The sequence below is a fragment of the Sorghum bicolor genome, chromosome 2 (genome assembly GCF_000003195.3).
Source record: "Sorghum bicolor cultivar BTx623 chromosome 2, Sorghum_bicolor_NCBIv3, whole genome shotgun sequence".
Classification (NCBI taxonomy): Eukaryota; Viridiplantae; Streptophyta; class Magnoliopsida; order Poales; family Poaceae; genus Sorghum; species Sorghum bicolor.
Genome location: NC_012871.2, coordinates 70,576,861 through 70,595,062, shown reverse-complemented (window position 1 = coordinate 70,595,062; position 18,202 = coordinate 70,576,861). Strand labels below are relative to the sequence as shown.

Genomic DNA, 18,202 nt, shown 5'->3' with positions numbered 1-18,202 from the left:
GAAAGTAGAGTACGCAAGACAACGAACGTTCTACTTTGGAAGTTCTAGGTGTGAGCTTTGGTGTTTAGGATGGCCAATCATGGTCTACGAGCCGCATTGTTTGTTTGGCTGATAAGTCATGGTAGAAAGTACTGTTTGTGATTTGTTGTGAGAGAAAAACATTGTTGAATGGCTAACAAATTTTGTTGATAAGCTCAAGCGAACAGGATCGTTACGTGACGACGATTGTCTTGGTGGATTGCATTTTTTTCCCATTACCTAGTATTTTTTAGAAATGTTCCAGAATTAGGACTTTGGGACTCAATTTTTAAAATACTGTTAGAAATGCTCTTTTACAAGAGAAGAGGAATTGCGGACTCAACAAGATTGTTTGCAGCTAAATACTCCTTTTAACACAAAAGCAAGGAGAGGGCCGTTCCGTGTCTCTCCTTCATGTGCGCCTAGCATTTGGGCATGACAGTATGTCACGCGATCCTAACTCGTATCGTAGGCAGTTAGCTGAGGCAAGCTTTGGTAGTCTGGTCACTTGTGTCGTTGTGCCGCTATTCCATTCCCCTCGTCGTGCGCTCGCCGCTCCGCCCCAAAGCTCGCCGATCCCCAGGGCAAGGGGGCCCCTCGTCGTCGCCTTCTCCCGAGAGCCCAGCGCATGCACCAACAGTTGCGCGCTCGTGCTGCGTCTGCGCCCCCGGCCGGTGCCGGTGGGTCCGCCGCCTTCTGCTGGACCCACCCGCCTCCACCTCCATTAACTACCTTGAAGACGCCAAAGCGCCAGCGGTCGGTCGCCTTCCAGTTCAGCACCACCGTGCACTTACAGGTATCACACTCCACGCACCGCTGTCCGCTTCCACCTCTCTTCTCTTCCTCTTCTTCCTTGCTCCACCGGCTCGACGCTAGCGCGGCAAGAATCGCGGTGCCTGTGAGCCTTGTTCGGAGAAGAGCTAACCGATGCAGCTCAGGCTGTGAGAGCTGCGGTTTACAGAGGATGGGAGAAGCAGGGGAGGAAGAATCCGCGGCCGCGCCGGCGGAGGTGAGCCGGCAAGCGGAGCTGGACGAGCAGCGCCGCCTGGTGGAGGCGCTGGAAGCCATCAGTTCGTTGGTCTCTGCTTCCTTGTCCGCGACGCTCTTCCCGCTCAAGTGGCAGCTCATCAGGGACCGGCTCAACCGCCTCCACGCCGGCCTCGCCGACATCACCGTCCCAGTGGGCGACGAGAACGGCGAGGACAGGTGCGATGCGTTCGCGAACCTCCTGCGGGACGTCGCGGCGGCCGCCCGGGAGGCGCGGGAGCTGGTGCCGCGGAGCCAGGGGCGGCACTACGGCGGCGGCAAGCTGCGGCTGCGCAGCGACCTCGACGTCCTGGCCGCGGCGCTCGACGCGCACGTGGCGCGGCTGGACGAGGTGTACGCGTCGGGCGCGCTGACGCGGGCGCGGGCGCTGGTGGTGCCGCGCCCCGGCGCCGGGGCCACCCGCGACGACGTGCGGTTCTACGTGCGCGACCTCTTCGCCAGGCTCAGGGTCGGCGGCGCCGAGATGCGGAGGGAGGCCGCCGCCGCGCTCACCGAGGCGCTGCGCGACGACGAGAAGTGCGTCCGCGTCGTGGCGTCCGACGTCGCGGACGGCGTCGGCGTCCTCGTCGCGCTGCTCGAGTGCCCCGACGCCCGCGTCCAGGAGGAGGCCCTGGAGGCGGTCTCGGTTATCGCCGGGTCCGACCCGCACAGGGGAGACCTGGTCGTCGGCGGCGCCATCGCTCCCGTGGTCCGTGTCCTCGACGGGGGCGCCGGCAGCGAGGCGGCCAAGGAGACGGCGGCGCGGGTGCTCTGCAAGCTCACCGAGAACTCGGACAACGCGTGGGCTGTGGCCGCGCACGGCGGCGTCACGGCGCTGCTCGACCTGTGCGCGGACCACGGAGCGAGCGGCGGCGAGCTCGTGTGCGCGGCGTGCCGGGTGCTGCGGAGCCTCGCGGGCGTCGATGAGATCAGGAAGTACATGGTGGCCGACGCTGGGGCCGTCCCGGTGCTCGTGTCTCTCTCGCAGAGGGCCACGGACGACGCAGCGCGAATCCAGGCGATTGAGCTCCTCGCCGCCATCGGCACTGGGGATAGCTCCGCCAGGGAGGCCGTGGTCCAGGAAGGCGCAGTCGAGTCCCTCGTCCGCGCGCTCGACCCCTCCAGGCAGCAGATCCCCTCCTCCTCGAAGGTGCGGGAGGTGGCCCTCCGTGCCATCGACGCGCTCTGCCTCTCGCCGCCCACCTCCACGGACTGCCTCCTCGCGGCCGGGTTCCTCGACCGCGTCCTCTCCCTCCTCCGCAACGGCGAAACCACGCTGCAGCACTGCGCCCTGAAGGCGGCGCACCGCCTGTGCCAGGTGTCGGAGGAGACCAAGAAGGCGATGGGCGACGCCGGGTTCATGCCGGAGCTGGTGAGCATCCTCGGCGCGTCCAAGTCCCACGAGGCGCGGGAGATGGCGGCCGAGTCGCTCTGCGCCCTGGTGTCCGTGCACCGCAACCGGAAGCGGTTCGTCCAGGAGGACCGCGACGTGGCGCGGGTGCTGCAGCTGCTGGGCCCCGACGAGGAGAAGCCCACGCCGGCGAAGCGGTTCCTGCTGTCGACGGTGATGCATCTCACGGACAGCAGCTCCGGCCGGAGGAAGATCATGTCGTCGGAGCACGTCAGGTACAAACAGCACACACCTATCAATAGCCAATCATCATGTGCTCATCAATTCTCGCTGCAATTCTCAGTTTTTTTTTTAATATATATATGCTTGTGTTCTTATTCATGACAGGAATCTCGAGAAGCTTGCGGAGACCGATGTCCCGGACGCCAAACGGATCGTGAAGAGGCTTGGCGGGAGCAGGCTGAGGAGCATTTTCCATGGCATTTGGAGCCTGTAATGTAATGTAATGTAATGTAATCCTTGGAGACAAGCATGCAGTAGCTGCCACTCACTAGCACTGTATCTCTGGCTAACACACATACGTACTATGTTCCTTGCATCTTTTGTTACTGTGAAGGAATCAAAGAATGAATCACCCAGTGATTTGTCTCCTACCCCCTCATGCATGTGTATATATATCACTCGTCTCTGTCAAATAAAAGCCCAAGTCTTTTTCAACAACGGATCCATCCAAACATGCAGTGGCCGCATCAGCATCTGAAATTTACCCTGTGCATGCGATGATCTCTCTCCTGCTTTCCCCAGAGCAGAGCACATTCATCTCTGACACAAAAGGAGGGCCGCGTGGGTCATTACTGATGAGTGATAGAAACCATTCAGCAGGAAAATGGTAAACCATTCTCAGTATGTGCTTTCCCGACCTCGCTCGCAGTGGGGTCTCCGTCGCGTTATGATCTTGTGCAGTACCGGCCGGTACAGTGCAGGCACTGCGTGGCTGCCGACGAGCTGCGATCATGAGCTGCTGAAGCTCTCGGCTCTGGCGATCGCAATTTATTCGCCGTGTTCTTTACCTCCATCCATCCATGTGGATATACTTATTGCATCCAGAGCTGTGGGTGGATCTATGGTCCGTCTTCTCTGACGTACTCGATCCGTTGCTGCTGTGTCTGCAGACCTCTGGAGTAATGTAACTGTGCGTGCATCTCGCGTGCTGCAGCTTTTCGGACGTTCTGAAGATTGTACCCTCCAGTCAAAGCAGGGCCATGAATTTCTCTGACTGATCCTGGAAGACACTAATAAAAGTCTGTAATATTGATGGTTGATGCAGAACCACGGTCCCTGAACAGCGTTCCTTTATCTGTTACATACACAAGTACTGTACTTCGAGTTCAGTTGCGAAAAATGGCTGGACCTGAAAACAGAAAACTGGATCAGTTAAGTTTTCTTCCCAGCGTGTAAATCTGTTCCATTGCTGATGCTGAAACCTCGCTGTCCAGACTCGAGAGCCTCAGGTCCAATAAACTGCTGAAGAAGACGGGGTAGTAGCCTTGGCATCAGCATGATCGCTACGTTTCTTGTTCTCTGTCGCCGTCTGAGCTCAACAGTAAGGTCAACTCTATTGCAAACATCAGTTTGCTTCAAGTTTCAGACAAGCTGTTCCATCAACCAGTCAGCATGACTTACGAGCATACGTACATGAGCCGCGGTGGCAGTTGGAGAAACGACCTACCTGCCGGCGGCTAATGGCACCTGTCGGCTCGTCGTGTGGATATATATGACCATACGAGTTTCAAGACGATGGGCGACATTGCATCCGGAAACAAGGCAGCATTGCTGCAGACAGGACCAGTTTCTTTTCGATGGGGGAACGAAGAGGCTCATCCGCTCATAGTTTGTTCCCCGGTCGTCAGTCAGTCAGGCGAGCTGCCTTTTCCAGCGGCCATTCACTGAGCGGTGAGCCCATGAAAACAGGTGTCCAACAAGCAGCTGTTCAAGCCCAACCACCGGCCGGCCAACCTTAAGGATTGGTCACACCGTCAGCTGCCCCTGTCCAGTGGCACTGGTTCCTGTGAATTGTGATGTGTGGGGTGTCTCCAAGTCCAAGGCAGCTGAAGAAGGGGGGCGCCGTTCTGCAGCAAAGCAAAAGGTTGGAGTATGTTTCCTTGGAATGTCAATGCTTAAAAGATGTGTCGGTTTTCTGGAAGACCGTGAGGGGATCAGGGGATTGTTAGGTTATTAGGTTGGCTACTACATCATCCGGAGATTATGTTAAATCAGATTGGTAATGGAGCACCTTTTTGTTGAGTTGACCGCCTATAGAAAAAGTGAGCCATTTCAACAGACAGCCAAAAGTTTTTGCTTACAAACAGCGTAGGGTCCAACTATCCTGTGTGCTATTAGTTCTGAATTTACACTGGGAGATGGGGAAGAACAAAATGCACGAAAGTTAAAAGGTGTGTCAAAAAAAAAAGTGTACCATCCCATCTATGTATATTAATTTTAAAAAGCTTAAACCAACAAGGCGTTTGTAGTCCAACGGTTAGGATAATTGCCTTCCAAGCAATAGACCCGGGTTCGACTCCCGGCAAACGCAATTTTTGGCCCGTGGTTATCTCGTCGTTGGATTCACTTTTTTTCGACTTTTGGTGCGCATGTTACTTGGGCTTCAGGCCCGCGAGAATGATCGAAAAACGAACACTACACTCATCGACCAAGATATTGGGCCATGTAAACCACCAACAAGCGCCAACAGAAGCCCATGGAGGGGTCTGGGTAGCGCCAGGATATTTTACCACTGGATGAAGGCTGAGTGATTCTTTGACCAATGATCACCCACCTACTCCTTTGATTGCTTATGTTTGTTTGTATAGACATAATTAAAACAGGCAGTTCCATAGGAGAATTATGCATGCAACATCAAACAAAAATGCTTGCGGTAGTGTATGGGCTAACGTTTTGAATCTTAAAAATGTATAATGCAAGCTAAACAACCATATTAAATTCCGATTACATCGTTGTGTTTGCTAAAATAAATACTTTAGAACAAGACCTTACGTATATGTTTAGATAAAATTCCTTTGAAGGACTGTTTTTTTATCACCAGAATAGAATACTTTACTTTTATTATGTAGGGATAATGTTCTAGGTTTTAGGATAAAATATTATGCCTTCACAAGAAAAACATTCTCTCAGTCCAAGGTTAAGGTAAATGACATTCCATAATACTCAAGTCTAGTGTAGAAAAGAGAACATCTAATTAATACTGTAGAAGCCGCAGTTGGTATATATCATCATATATTCCCTGGACACTACACAGACAACCCCAAGTGGTGCTTAGTTTCTTGTCTCAGTAGGTGGGCAATTGTTTGAAACAAGGTGACTGATTTATTGTATCTCTTCTTCCTTCTCTTCGTCTAATATAATGCCCGGCAAAACTCTTGACGCTCTTTCCAAAGAAAAAACAATACCAATAACCTAAATTATACCCTTTTTTCTACTTTGTGAACAAAAAAAATGCACCAGGTAACATGTCACCTATGAAATAATGCACATGAACGGAAAAAAGTATATGTTGAAACACTGAAACATACCACGGAGGTATGGATAATGCGTTGACAATCCAAAAAGGAAGAGAGATTTGTCGTAATAGGCCGAAATTTGTGTGCTAATGAAAGGTACTCGGCCTCCAACCGGGCCAGGTTTGGCCTTCTCGCTTTAACGCGCTCACGCCCAGCACACAGGTGCGCCATCAATCGAAGAATATCTGTTTTGGACCGGCTGAGCCCACTGCATTTTTGTTTCATCTAGTTGTTTGGTTGGGTTGTTAAAGTTTAACAGTAACATTTTTGTTTATTTGACAACTACAATCCAATCAAAGACTAATTAGACTCAAAATATTCGTCTTGCAAATTACTCTCTATCAATATTTAGTACTTCATGCATATGTCCAAGATGTGACGCGCGGTAAACTTTAACTCTTGAACCAAACAGAGCCGCCCTGTTTGGTTGCTCCTTTTTTTAACATCTATCACATTGAATGTTTGGACACATGCATGGAGTACTGAATATAAAGTATTTACGAAACTAAAAACACAACTAGAAAATAATTTGCGATATGAATCTTTTAAGCCTAGTTAGGCTATGATTGGACATTAATTGCCAAATAAAACAAAATGCTACAGTACTTGTTAAACTTTAACATCTCCAGCCAAACACTTGTCCCTTCCCGAGCTAGAGTTGAGAGCAGACAACCATGACGCGAACACTGGTTGGCCTTGATTTCTTCCATTCCCCTTCCACTCCGGCTGCCTCATCGGCGCTGGAGAGGATGGGAAACGGGGATTGAGGTGGCCGTTGCACATATATTAATCTAGTATATGGTACTTTAGATCCAAGCAGTGCTCCTAAGGTGGAGGCAGGCCTCGGTGGTGGAATAAGTGTCTCACGCTTCTTCTTCGCCTCATTAGTGAGTCTTCTGGTGCCACCGATGAACTGGTTTGCTTATTCTCGTTTGGTCTTTTTGCCCCTCCTTTGCCTTCGTCGACGATGCTGGTCTCTATGGCATTGAACTTGGAGGTTTGCTTACCAACATGAAGTCAAATCGGGTTGTTGTTTAGCTCCCACCGACGTATTTTGGTTGTTCAGTTCCTCGTGGGGTGCTTCATGTGACGATTTGGGATATCTAGCTGTCCTTGAGGCGTCGGAGTCCTCATTGTCTAGCAATGTGATGGTCATTGGCGATCTTCTTCAGCCGGGTCATTCAACATTAACAAAACATGTTGGATTTGATGTGCTGCCCAAGACGGCCACAAAAAACTGTGTTTCTTCGCTAAGGGGAGTTGGCTTCAAGTTGCATACTCTTACTATGGGCGGTGAGGAAGACCAAGAGGAGGTTACAAGGACTAGAGTACAATTTATTTTCTTTCGAGGGTGTATTTGTAAGAAAAGGGCTGTAATCACCAAAAAAAAATATGAATAAAACATAATCCCAGTTTCTAAAAAAAAAACTTTGATATAAGGAGTTAGTTTCTGAATACCCTCAGAATAAATTAGTTTCTGAGTTAGTGAGAAGAGGAGCAAGATAGGACACCGTGTGAGGTGGGAGGATTGCCCCGAAGGAACGAACAATTGGGAGCTCGTTTATCTGTTTCGTGAATTCCAGATTTCAGCTCTCACCCGTTTGATGACTTTCGAATCGATGCCTTGCTTCCTAAAATTTGTGGCACGATCGCAACGTGTGGGCACGAGCACGGCTCGCAGGCGACAGAACTTGCGATTTCCAGAGATCACTGGGGAGGGAGAGTAGTAGTAGGAGCACTCCAAGTGGCGATACGTGCCGTGATAGCTGACGAGCCACTACAGCACGACGCAGGCAGGGGCGCCCTTCGATTCGTGTGTGGATCAAATTCTTGGATTTCACTTTCCTTTTTATTACAGCTGCACATGAATGTCACTCTCGGAAGAATGTAGACCAGAATCTGCACATGGTTGCACATGACTCGGACGGCATTAGCGCTTGGAAATGTAATAAGGACACGCGACCACAGAGTACGTACAGCCCGCAAGTTTAATTTGTGTGCTCCATCTACAATGAGAGTGTGTGAGATGCTTCTGTGGTCTCAGTTGCCTTCGTAACGAAATTAGGGTTTGCATTAGCACTATTGTGCTCGTTGGCCGATGAAACACTTTTTGATCATTAGGACCGTTTTGGAACGCATGAAACATTCTCTTATCCTGTCGTGGAGAATATGGAGCGAATATTTCGGCCGCACTCAACTGCAAAACGATACTGTGTATACAAGTACGGAGTAGTATATTGTTGGGAACCTTGGCAGCAAATATTAATCTATAGCCAGTGGTAGGGATAATGACAACGTGACCAAACTTGAGTTGCGGACGCCCGTTTTGCACATGTCGTCGTTTCCATCGGTTAACAATATAATGTGGGGGAGCAGTTCAGTATATTGCATTGTCCTTGTCCGCTCTTTCTTGGATCACCTTTCACCTCTAAACCTCACACGCGGTAGGTAGGTATGCTCGTTGCGATGTGATGAAAAATGGAATCTGCCTGACTTGTAGTCTTGTACTAGTATATATACTGTATGTCTTTGTCTGTAGCGACGTCAGTGAAAGAGATGCGCACGTCTAGCTGTAATATGATCGCTGAAACGTGTGAGTCATGGTGAATAAGAATATTCTTGCTTAAGTTACGAGAAGGGTCTTGGTGAACGCGACGACTGTGGAAGTGGAATGAAGGTGACAGTCTTAACCGATGAGGACTTGAGGTAAAAGGAGCTTTGAGACCTAGTATTACCGGCGACCGCGATCGAGTGAGTCCCCCAGCATTGACTTTGAAAATAATCTGCGTACACCGTACAGTACATCTCATGTAAGAAAATTACATCGTCCTCAGGTAGAGGACGGGTCGAGTGGTCTTGAGTCTGGGGGTACGTATAACTCTACGTAGAGCAGCCGCACGCTGGGACGTACGACAGAAAACTACAAAGCTACGAAATCAAGGGCAGTAGTCCAAGTCTCAAAATAAAATAAACCAGCAGTTGGCCAGTTGCACGCAACGCTTTTGACAAATCATTCATTGCCAATTGCCACTTTTTTTTTTTATCAATTGCCAATTGCCACTTGATCGATCATGCACGGTGCTCTAGTCTCCTGCACGCCTACAAGGAAAGAAATATCGCGGCAAATTAAACGCCGATCCACGAGCTTTACACGTCGTAAAGGCAGGCTCCGGGTTTTACAACATGCCGAGCTTTACAGCTACGTACCGGCACATTTTGTTCATCCCGCTTTTTCCTGCTCCTGGCCAGCGGCTCGTCGTTTTTTTTTTTTTCTGAGGACTACGGTAGCAGCAGTATTAGCAGACATCTTGTTTCGGACTTTAATTAGTGCTGCACGTTAAGCAGTCCAGGCCTTGTTTAGTTCCGAAAATTTTTGGGAAATCGACACTGTAGCACTTTCGTTTGTATTTGACAAATATTATCTAATCATGGACTAACTAGGCTTAAAAAATTCGTCTCGTCAATTTCGACCAAACTGTGCAATTAGTTTTTATTTTTGTTTATATTTAATATTCCATGCATGTGTCTAAAGATTCGATGTGACGGAGAATGTGAAAAATTTTGCAAATTTTTCATGAAAGTAAACAAGGCCCCGGTGTATTCAAATACTGTGCCTGTGCTGGAGTAGTCCTATTGCGAAAAAACCATGGGGCATGGGCTACCACCACCAAAGGGTGCAGCGTGTGCCTGGCCGTGTCTGGCCGTGCCAATGCAAGTTGCAGCTCCTCCGCTTCCTCACAAGTCTAGATGTTGATTGGCCGCATGTTGATTGGTAGACTTTTCAAAAGAGGCTGCCTCTGGGGCCCACTTTCCCAAAAGAGAGGTCAACAGCCCCACAGGCGCCAGCAACACGATCCGCACATTTGGTTTTTTTTGGGTTCTGGCCAGCCGACTTGGCGACCTGGCATGCGGCTAGCTACCAGCAAAATCTCAGGCCTTGTTTAGTTTAACCTGAAAACCAAAAAGTTTTCAAAATTTTCCGTCACATCAAATCTTTAGGCACATATATAAAACATTAAATAAAAATAAAAATAAAAATTAATTACATAGTTTATCTGTAAATTACGAGACGAATCTTTTAATCATAGTTAGTCTATAATTAGACAATACAGAAACGAAAGTGCTACAGTAAGACCCAGCAAGACAGCGGGTGTGGGTGTGGTCCTTCCCGGCGAGGCGGCAACAGTGCTGTGCTGCTACCGTACCAGCATCAGTGGTTGACCTGGATGGGTGCCATTGACTCGCGCGCACGCGGTGGGAAGCAGCGGCACCGGGCACATGCCGGCGGCGCAGTACACACACGTCTTGGCCTCTTGGGCTTGACCTCGGCCTCAGCACTGTGGCTCTCGTCGTCGCGGTGACGCACGCGCGTCGACCTCCCGTCTCGCTCAGCTCCGTCTCGTTCACCTCGATCGTTGACTCCAATGCCATGCCCTCCATCACCATCTCGCCCCGTCCTTGCCAGCTACGAGAAGTAGTATACGGGTAGCTAGGTAGTATGATGGCCTACATGGATAGGGGCAGGCCGGGACCAGTGGGTAGTGGCAGAAGACAGCGAGGATGAATCGAGATCGAGCCCCTTTAGGGCGACTTGCATCGAATGTTTGGATGAAAACGGAACGGAAATATCATGAACCGAACCGAACCGCTTTCTATATTAGATCTGATCGAATTTGTATTTTCTTGTTCGACTTTACCGTTTTCGTTTTCGTATTTTAGATGTTTCGTATTTCAAATATAAAAGTAGAAAACGGTTTAGATATTTTTCGACCGTTTTCTACTTTTCTACTTTTAATTTGAAATATTTCGAATTCAAAATTTGATTTAAACCGAATTTAGTCAACTGCACACACAGCCCAATTACAGAGTACTCACCATGCATCTGTGTTCTTTCTACTAGTGGCTAGCTATATTCCTGCTAGCTATTAATTACTTGTTCTTATTTATGTGTGGGCTATTGTATTAAATACCTAAGACCAAGAATCATGCACTTTTTAATTATTATATGCTCTTAAACTTGATCGTGTATATACTTAGTTATGCACTTAGTACTACACATCGGTATTTCGTATTGAGTTTTCGTATATCGACCGTGTTCGACATAAATCCGCTCGAATTGGTTCGTTTTCGAAATTCTTGATATTTCGTAAGTTCGCGTTCGTTTTCGTGTCCGACTTTACTGTTTTCGTTTTCGTTTTCGTATTTCAAATATAAAAATAGAAAACAATTTAGGAGTTTTTCGATCGTTTCCGACCGTTTTCCTCCTTAATCGCACGCATACTGCTTTGACCAGCGAGCTATACTAGCAGTTGTACGCCTCTACGTACATACTGTACACAGAAGATATTTGTTAGGAACAAGCTCTGTTCCTCGCTCGGTACACAGAATATGTATGATGCCACTTCCCTTACGCCTTCTGTGGACTAGTAGTTGGCATGCGCGTAGCAGCACGGTACGTACGTACGTATATAGAAGCATGCAGTGCCATTATTCGCTATATATATCGTTTCACCTAGATAAGATAGGCAATAACGTGCTGTCCCAATATACAGTACATGCATGCATTTTTGGCGCACCACGCTGCTGGTAGATCGATGCAGTGAACCGTATATAATTATGGCAGTAAAAAAGATCATAACGTAGCTGCCAGGAATCAGTAGGCCCGACGACACGGCGGCGCAGTTCGCCGGACCACGAGAAGTTCGTTGTGGCAGCAGCAAGCAGCGTATCACGGCACGTATAGGGAGCGCGAGGCGGAGTAGCAGCTTCCTATACGCAAGCACTGGGCCTAGGCAGCAGCAGCAGCAGGCCTAGCCTATAGGATCGCGACCGGCGGCGGCTCGGCATTATTGGCATGCGAGCGGGGAACGTCCTTCTCCCGGCCGCGATGCAGATTCGGCTCACGAATCCGCGACGCTGACGGCTGCGTCCTGGCGCACCGATGACCGTTGTTGTTGCATCCCACACCGGCATGCCGAGTTGCCGCCTGCCGCGCGCGCGCGCTCCGGCGTCGACGTCGCACGCCTCCTTTGACTCCGCACCGGCGTCGGCGTCGCACTCGAACGCGTTCCGGCGTCGACGTCGCACGCCATGTACAGCGACAAAAATTTGTCCGAGTATGCTTGTGCCACGAGGGTCGGAACAAAATTAACGGTAGAGCTAATCAATGACAAATTAAAACAGCGTTTAACTGCGGCTCGCATTGCTGGGCGTTTAACTGCGGTGTGTGGTCGGCACTCGGCAGAGACGGATAGGCGGCCGGGGCGCCCGAATGAGCTGGAGGAGGAGCAGGAACTAGCCGTGTGTTTTGATGGAAGGTTGGGACCAACCCGGATGGGTTGGACCCGTTTTTGGAGTGTTTGGATGGGGGTTGGGGAAGGGATGGGTGGAACCCCAAAGGAATATTCGCTGATTATGCGGGTTGAACCCGTCCGCCGAATTTCGACGGACGGAGCCGCTCCCATCTCTGTGTTCACCCCCGAGCACCACCTTATCTCTTCACCCCCAAACTTATCTCTTCAGGCAGAGAGGAGCCCGACGCCGCCCTTCATCTCCGACGCCCGCCCGACGCCGCGCCGTCCTCTCCACCGCCCGCGGTGCGCCGGTCTCTCCCGGAGGCCGCGCCGGCCGCGAGCAGGTCGAGCGAGGCAGGTCCGCCCCACGAAGGCCGCCGCCGGTCCGGGCCAACGGCGCCAGCTCCTCCACCGCCTGACGTTGCCCGGTCCTCCACCGCCCGACGCCGCCAGCTCCAACGCACGGACGAGGTGCTCCCAAGTCCGCCACCCCAAGGTGCATCTCCGGCCCTCAGGTCCGCCGCTCCAAGGTCCGGCTCTCCTCCACTGCATCTTCCTTCTCTGAATCCCCAGTGATTTCATAGTGATTTCATAGCGACTTCATTGATGCCATTGATGAAATGCTAAGAGGTTAGGAGCACCCTTTTATATGGAATTGCCGCCGTTTGCGTACAACGCCTAGATGGTTAGGAGCACCCTTTTATATGGAATTGGATGGGGTCTGCTTCTAATACTTGCTTTTTACCTACCTGAACTATATTGATTGTGCTGTTGTGCTTCATTGTGCTGTTGTATGTAGAGATGAATACCAGGCTCAAGGCATTTGTTTTTGCTGCTGCTGCACATTGGTTGTTGTGTGTCATGGCAATTGTTGCTCGGTCTAGGAAAAGAAAACGGGTTGCAAGAAGGGAGGGGATTACTTATGCACCAATATATGAAAGGGATAGGAAGAGAATGGAATACCTCGATGACAAAATCTGGAGGAACGACACAACTTGTTTAAACATGCTGAGAATGAACAAAGCACGTTTCTTTAGGTTTTGTAAGTTGTTTAGATATCGTGGTTTACTTGAAGATACCGTTCATATGTGTGTTGAGGAGCAAGTGGCAATGTTTCTGCATACTGTGGGGCACAATGTCAGGAATAGAGTAATTGCAACCAATTTTGGTAGATCCGGAGAAACGGTCAGTCGTTATTTTAACAAAGTCCTTCATGCTATTGGTGAGCTACGAGATGATTATATTAGGCCCCCTTCATTGGACACTCCACCTAAAATTGAAGGAGACACCAGGTGGTATCCATATTTTAAGGTGGGAATGTCAACCTTATGTCAGATTCTAAATATATTTTTTGCCAAACCTAATTGACCTAATCTTGACTTCTTTGTACATCACATAGGATTGTATAGGAGCACTTGATGGTACACATATTAGAGCCACTATTCCAAAGGAAATGCAGCATGCTTTTTGTGGTAGATACAAGCATTGTACTCAAAATGTACTGGCAGCCGTAGATTTTGACCAAAAGTTCACCTATGTGTTGGCCGGATGGGAGGGGACAGCACATGATGCACTAGTTTTACGTGATGCTTTATCACGTGAGGGTGGCCTTCGTGTGCCACAAGGTAATAGATTAATCTATGTCTTGTACATAAATTTGGTCTTCATTGAGATGTAACCTAACTAGGCATCATATGATAGGTAAATATTATCTAGTTGATGCTGGATATGGAGCGAAACCAGGATTTTTACCCCCTTTTCGGGGTGTACGATACCACTTGAATGAATGGGGGAGTAATCCGGTGCAAAATGAGAAGGAATTGTTCAACCGTAGGCACTGCTCATTGAGAATAATAGTTGAGCAAGCATTTGGGCCACTGAAAAGGAGATTCAAAGTTCTTGACGATGCCTCTCCATTTTTTTCTTATGAAACTCAAGTTGATATTGTTGTTGCTTGCTGCATTATTCATAATTGGGTGATTGAAGATGGGAGTGATGAGTTCAATGTCCCAAGTGACAACGATGAGGACACCCAGCATACCACATATGCTGGGACAGCAAGTGAGAATGCCATTATGCTAGCTTTTAGGGAAGGCTTGGCTGACCAAATGTGGGCAGATCGTCTAAGCCATGGAAACTAGTGTTGGTCAATGTAATTTGTGTTGTATTTCATTTGTTTGGACAATGTAATCTTTGTATTTGACGGCTGAAATTGTATTTTAGGACATATTTGTTACAAATAATTGATTGCTTCTTGTTGGCATTATTATTTGAGGACAGCAAGTGAGGATTAATATTTGTTGGCATTATTTGTTACATTTTTTAGGATTAATATTTGAGGACATATATTGCATTGTTTATTTTTGTAGAAGAATGGAACCAGAAGGCAGTTCAGGGACCGGTGGACATGCTACTTGGACTTCAACTTGGTCAGGCTACATGCTCGAGTACCTTGCCAATTTAGTGGTTAATGGCACCAAGACTTCATCCACCTTCAAGATGGTTCACTACAATGGATGTGAAAAGGCTCTCCAAGAGAAATTTGGCATTATGCGCAGTGGTGAGCAGGTTAAGAATCACCTTAAGACATGGCAAAAGAAGTTTCGAAAAGTCTGTGACCTTCGTGGTTTGAGTGCTGCTGGTTGGGATGAAGATACCTTCACTATAACTCTTGATGATGAGCACTACAACAGCCATATTAAGGTATTTGTTGAATTATTAGTGCTCAAACATAGTTGCTGAATATTATTTGTCAAACATAGCTGCTGAATTATTATTTGTCAAATATAGCTGCTGAATTATTAGAACCATAGCTGCTGAATTATTAGAAACATAGTTGCTGAATTATTAGAAACATAGTTGCTGAATTATTATTGCTCAAACATATAGCAACTGAATTATTCCTCTATTCTAGGATCACAAGGCTGATGCTGATTTCCTAAACAAGCCTATTCAACACTTTGAGGAGATGCACACAATATTTGGAAGTACCATGGCTACCGGCAGGTTTGCAAAGGACTCAAGTGTACCTCTAGGTACACAGGAAGAAAGTACAGATGACTGGGACAACGAGGTGCAGAGGATGGAGGTACAAAGTGGTAGTGGTATAGGTGCAACTCAGCAAGACAATGCTGCAACTTCATCGGCTACCAAGGCCACCAATCCTAACAAGAGGGACAAGGGCAAGAAGAGGGCCAGGCCTGACCATGATCCATTGGTGGCTGCAATTAAATGGGAAAGTACCAAGTTAGCCAAGGCGATAAAGGTAGCAGGGAAAGCAGACAATGATGTGCCGGCTGATTTGTATGACAACGTGATGGCTTTTAAGGGTAGTTTCAATGAGACTCACTTATCCTTCTACCATTCCTACTTAGTCCAACATCCTCACATAGCTAGAGCTTTCAACTCCTTGTCTTTTGAACATAAATTCAATTGGGTTGCAAAGCACATTGCAGACAACTATCCTGGGCAGTAAGGGTAAGTTGGATGCTTGGGATGGTTCTTTTGTTAGTACCACATAGAACTTTATATTTGTGGTCTAAGTATGCTTGTACCTTGCTATGTGGACGTCTTGAACTTGCTATATATTGTGTAAGACTTGAACTTGATGCATTGTGCAAGCATCAGACTTGATATTGCTATGTGTAATGTACCTATGGATATGGCCTAAGACTTTTATTGCTAATAGGCAAGACTTTTTATGTGGTTATATTATTTGTTGCGTTGTTCCTTGATGCATGGTGCAAGCATGGAAAATATTGCTATGTGTTGAGCACAAATTATATGTTGGTTGCTCAAATGTTTCGAGTTTGTGATAAAATTACCATGTGTCATCACTTGATCGGTGTGCTGTTTATATTTGTGAGAATTATCATACATTGATGAGGGTAACCTCACCATTTCAGTGCATAGGTGACCATATCCAGGTTCTGTTCGAATCCATCCATCCAAACAGAAAATGGGATGGATCCCACCCCAGCTCATTCCTCCAACCAAACACAAAACGGTTCCAATCCATTCTCGCAACCAAACAAAGCAAGAGTTGGAGCCATCCCCAAAACGTGGGTTGGAGTGGCTCCAACCCAATGAACCCAGAACCAAACACACGGTAGTGTCCGACGGGGACGTACGTACGAGTCGACCGGCCAAGGCAGTCTCGTACAGTATTGGGCCGATCATATGTGCCCGATCGAGCCGTGTTAAATAACGCCTCCATCGATTCGTTCGTTCGTCCAAGTCCAACTGCTCCATGGACGCGCGCGCGATGTGGTCGGTGAGCACAAAAAGTCGCGCAGTCTGCATGCATCCTAACTGTGGGCCAGCATTCCAGGGCTCTTGATCATAGAACCTACCACTAACTTTGTCAGTTTCTAGATTTGTGGTTGCCTAGCTAAGAATGTTTAGCAGAGCACTATCAGGATCGAAACAAGATTAGGATTATTCCAACACGAGAATTTTCGGTAGGTGGAGATTATTTTGGTTTCTTTAGCTCGAGTATAATCTGCTTGCTTGTTGCTTATTCGGGCATGGTAGTTGTAGCCGTATTGGTTGCCTCCACCACCAGCAGCTAGAAAACACCCGGGCCTTGTTTAGTTCCAAAATATTTTACAAAATTGACACTGTAGCTTTTTTGTTTGTATTTGACAAATATTGTCCAATTATGGACTAACTAGGCTCAAAAGATTCGTCTCGTCAATTTCGACCAAACTGTGCAATTAGTTTTTATTTTTGTCTATATTTAATACTTCATACATGTGTCTAAAGATTCGATGTGACGGGAAATCTGAAAAATTTTGCAAAAATTTTTGGTAACTAAACAAGGCCCCAATAGAGACGATACCATTACCATGTGCCATGTGACAGCATTCGCCATACATGAGTGCATTTTTGGTACGCCTTAGTTTCACCAGTGAATCAACCTTTTAGGTTGTGGACCGGAGAACAGCTTTACCGACGAAAATGAAATTGTTTTGATAAATTGTTTGACAAAATAACTTATTTAGTAGATAAAATTGATGAAATGGCCATCACACCTTTTTTTATTTTATTTTCTTCTTTTCTCTTCCTGTCCCTTTTCTTCCCCACCCTGGTCTCTCTTGACACTCCTCGCCTCCATCTCCTCTTCCTCGCGTGTGACCGGGCCCCTGCACGCCCGCGCTCTCCCGTGGGTCTGCCACCAAGCTCCAGAACCGCCGTCCGCTAGCCCTTGTGCCCCGTCCTCCAAACAGTCATCCCACACAACAATGGCAACGGCAATGGCCCGGCACAATGGAAGACAGTCCTACCTACTACCATGCAGCCATGTAGTTAATCAATGGTGTAATCTAGTTTCCTCATGAGTTGACCACTCCAAACTATGTACTGTATCCTTCTTAAAACCGTTGAGCTGTAATTGAGCAACATTTTTTTGTTTGTTCCTGAGCAATCCTGGCCTTGTTTAGTTCCTCAAAATTTTTACAATTTTTTTCAGATTTCCTTTCACATCGAATCTTTAGACGTATGCATAAAGTATTAAATATTGATGAAAAATAAAAATTAATTGCACAATTTGGTCGGAATTGACGAGACGAATCTTTTGAGCCTAGTTAGTCCATAATTGGATAATATTTGTCAAACACAAATGAAAGTGATACTATTCCTATTTTGCAAAAAAATTTTGGAAATAAACAAAGCCCTAATAGATGGGAGTTCAATCTTATCCAAATAAAAAAAGAGCAGCCAGGGCCTTGTTTAGTTCCGAAAACTGAAAAGTTTTCGAAACTGTAGCACTTTCGTTTGTTTGTGGTAAATATTGTCCAATCATAGACTAACTAAGATCAAAAGATTCGTCTCGTGATTTACAGTCAAACTGTGTGATTAGTTTTTATTTTCGTCTATATTTAATGCTTCATGCATGTGTCGTAAGATTCGATGTGATAGGGAATCTTGAAAACTTT

At 47.6% G+C, this 18,202-nt stretch overlaps 3 protein-coding genes and 1 non-coding gene across 5 annotated transcripts; all 4 read left to right on the top strand.

Moving 5' to 3' along the window:
• Nucleotides 352–3,048, top strand: LOC8056331 (vacuolar protein 8). Of its 2 annotated transcripts, XM_021452323.1 has the most exons (3): nt 682–814; nt 957–2,670; nt 2,783–3,048. In XM_021452323.1, exons 2-3 carry the CDS (start codon nt 983–985, stop codon nt 2,889–2,891), a joined length of 1,797 nt encoding a protein of 598 aa, XP_021307998.1. In that variant the 5' UTR covers nt 682–814; nt 957–982; the 3' UTR covers nt 2,892–3,048. The 2 variants fall into 2 exon arrangements, with proteins under 2 accessions (XP_002463021.2, XP_021307998.1); XM_002462976.2 differs by having other exon boundaries at nt 352–2,670.
• TRNAG-UCC lies at nt 4,917–4,988 on the top strand. The gene has a single exon. It is a non-coding gene; the product is annotated as a tRNA-Gly (tRNA).
• On the top strand, nt 12,439–15,907 carry LOC8056330. Its single transcript, XM_002462975.2, has 3 exons — nt 12,439–12,796; nt 14,636–14,969; nt 15,181–15,907. Exons 2-3 carry the CDS (start codon nt 14,640–14,642, stop codon nt 15,739–15,741), a joined length of 891 nt encoding a protein of 296 aa, XP_002463020.2. The 5' UTR covers nt 12,439–12,796; nt 14,636–14,639; the 3' UTR covers nt 15,742–15,907.
• On the top strand, nt 13,053–14,562 carry LOC110432467. The gene is made up of 3 exons (XM_021452945.1): nt 13,053–13,577; nt 13,666–13,891; nt 13,968–14,562. Exons 1-3 carry the CDS (start codon nt 13,068–13,070, stop codon nt 14,405–14,407), a joined length of 1,176 nt encoding a protein of 391 aa, XP_021308620.1. The 5' UTR covers nt 13,053–13,067; the 3' UTR covers nt 14,408–14,562.

Coding starts and splice junctions, on each gene's coding strand:
- LOC8056331 (XM_002462976.2), top strand. CDS start 647: ATGCACCAACAGTTGCGCGCTCGTGCTGCGTCTGCGCCCCCGGCCGGT. Junction 2,671..2,782: donor ATGTCGTCGGAGCACGTCAG/GTACAAACAGCA, acceptor TATTCATGACAG/GAATCTCGAGAAGCTTGCGG.
- LOC110432467 (XM_021452945.1), top strand. CDS start 13,068: ATGAATACCAGGCTCAAGGCATTTGTTTTTGCTGCTGCTGCACATTGG. Junction 13,578..13,665: donor GGTGGTATCCATATTTTAAG/GTGGGAATGTCA, acceptor TACATCACATAG/GATTGTATAGGAGCACTTGA. Junction 13,892..13,967: donor TGGCCTTCGTGTGCCACAAG/GTAATAGATTAA, acceptor ATCATATGATAG/GTAAATATTATCTAGTTGAT.
- LOC8056330 (XM_002462975.2), top strand. CDS start 14,640: ATGGAACCAGAAGGCAGTTCAGGGACCGGTGGACATGCTACTTGGACT. Junction 14,970..15,180: donor ACTACAACAGCCATATTAAG/GTATTTGTTGAA, acceptor CCTCTATTCTAG/GATCACAAGGCTGATGCTGA.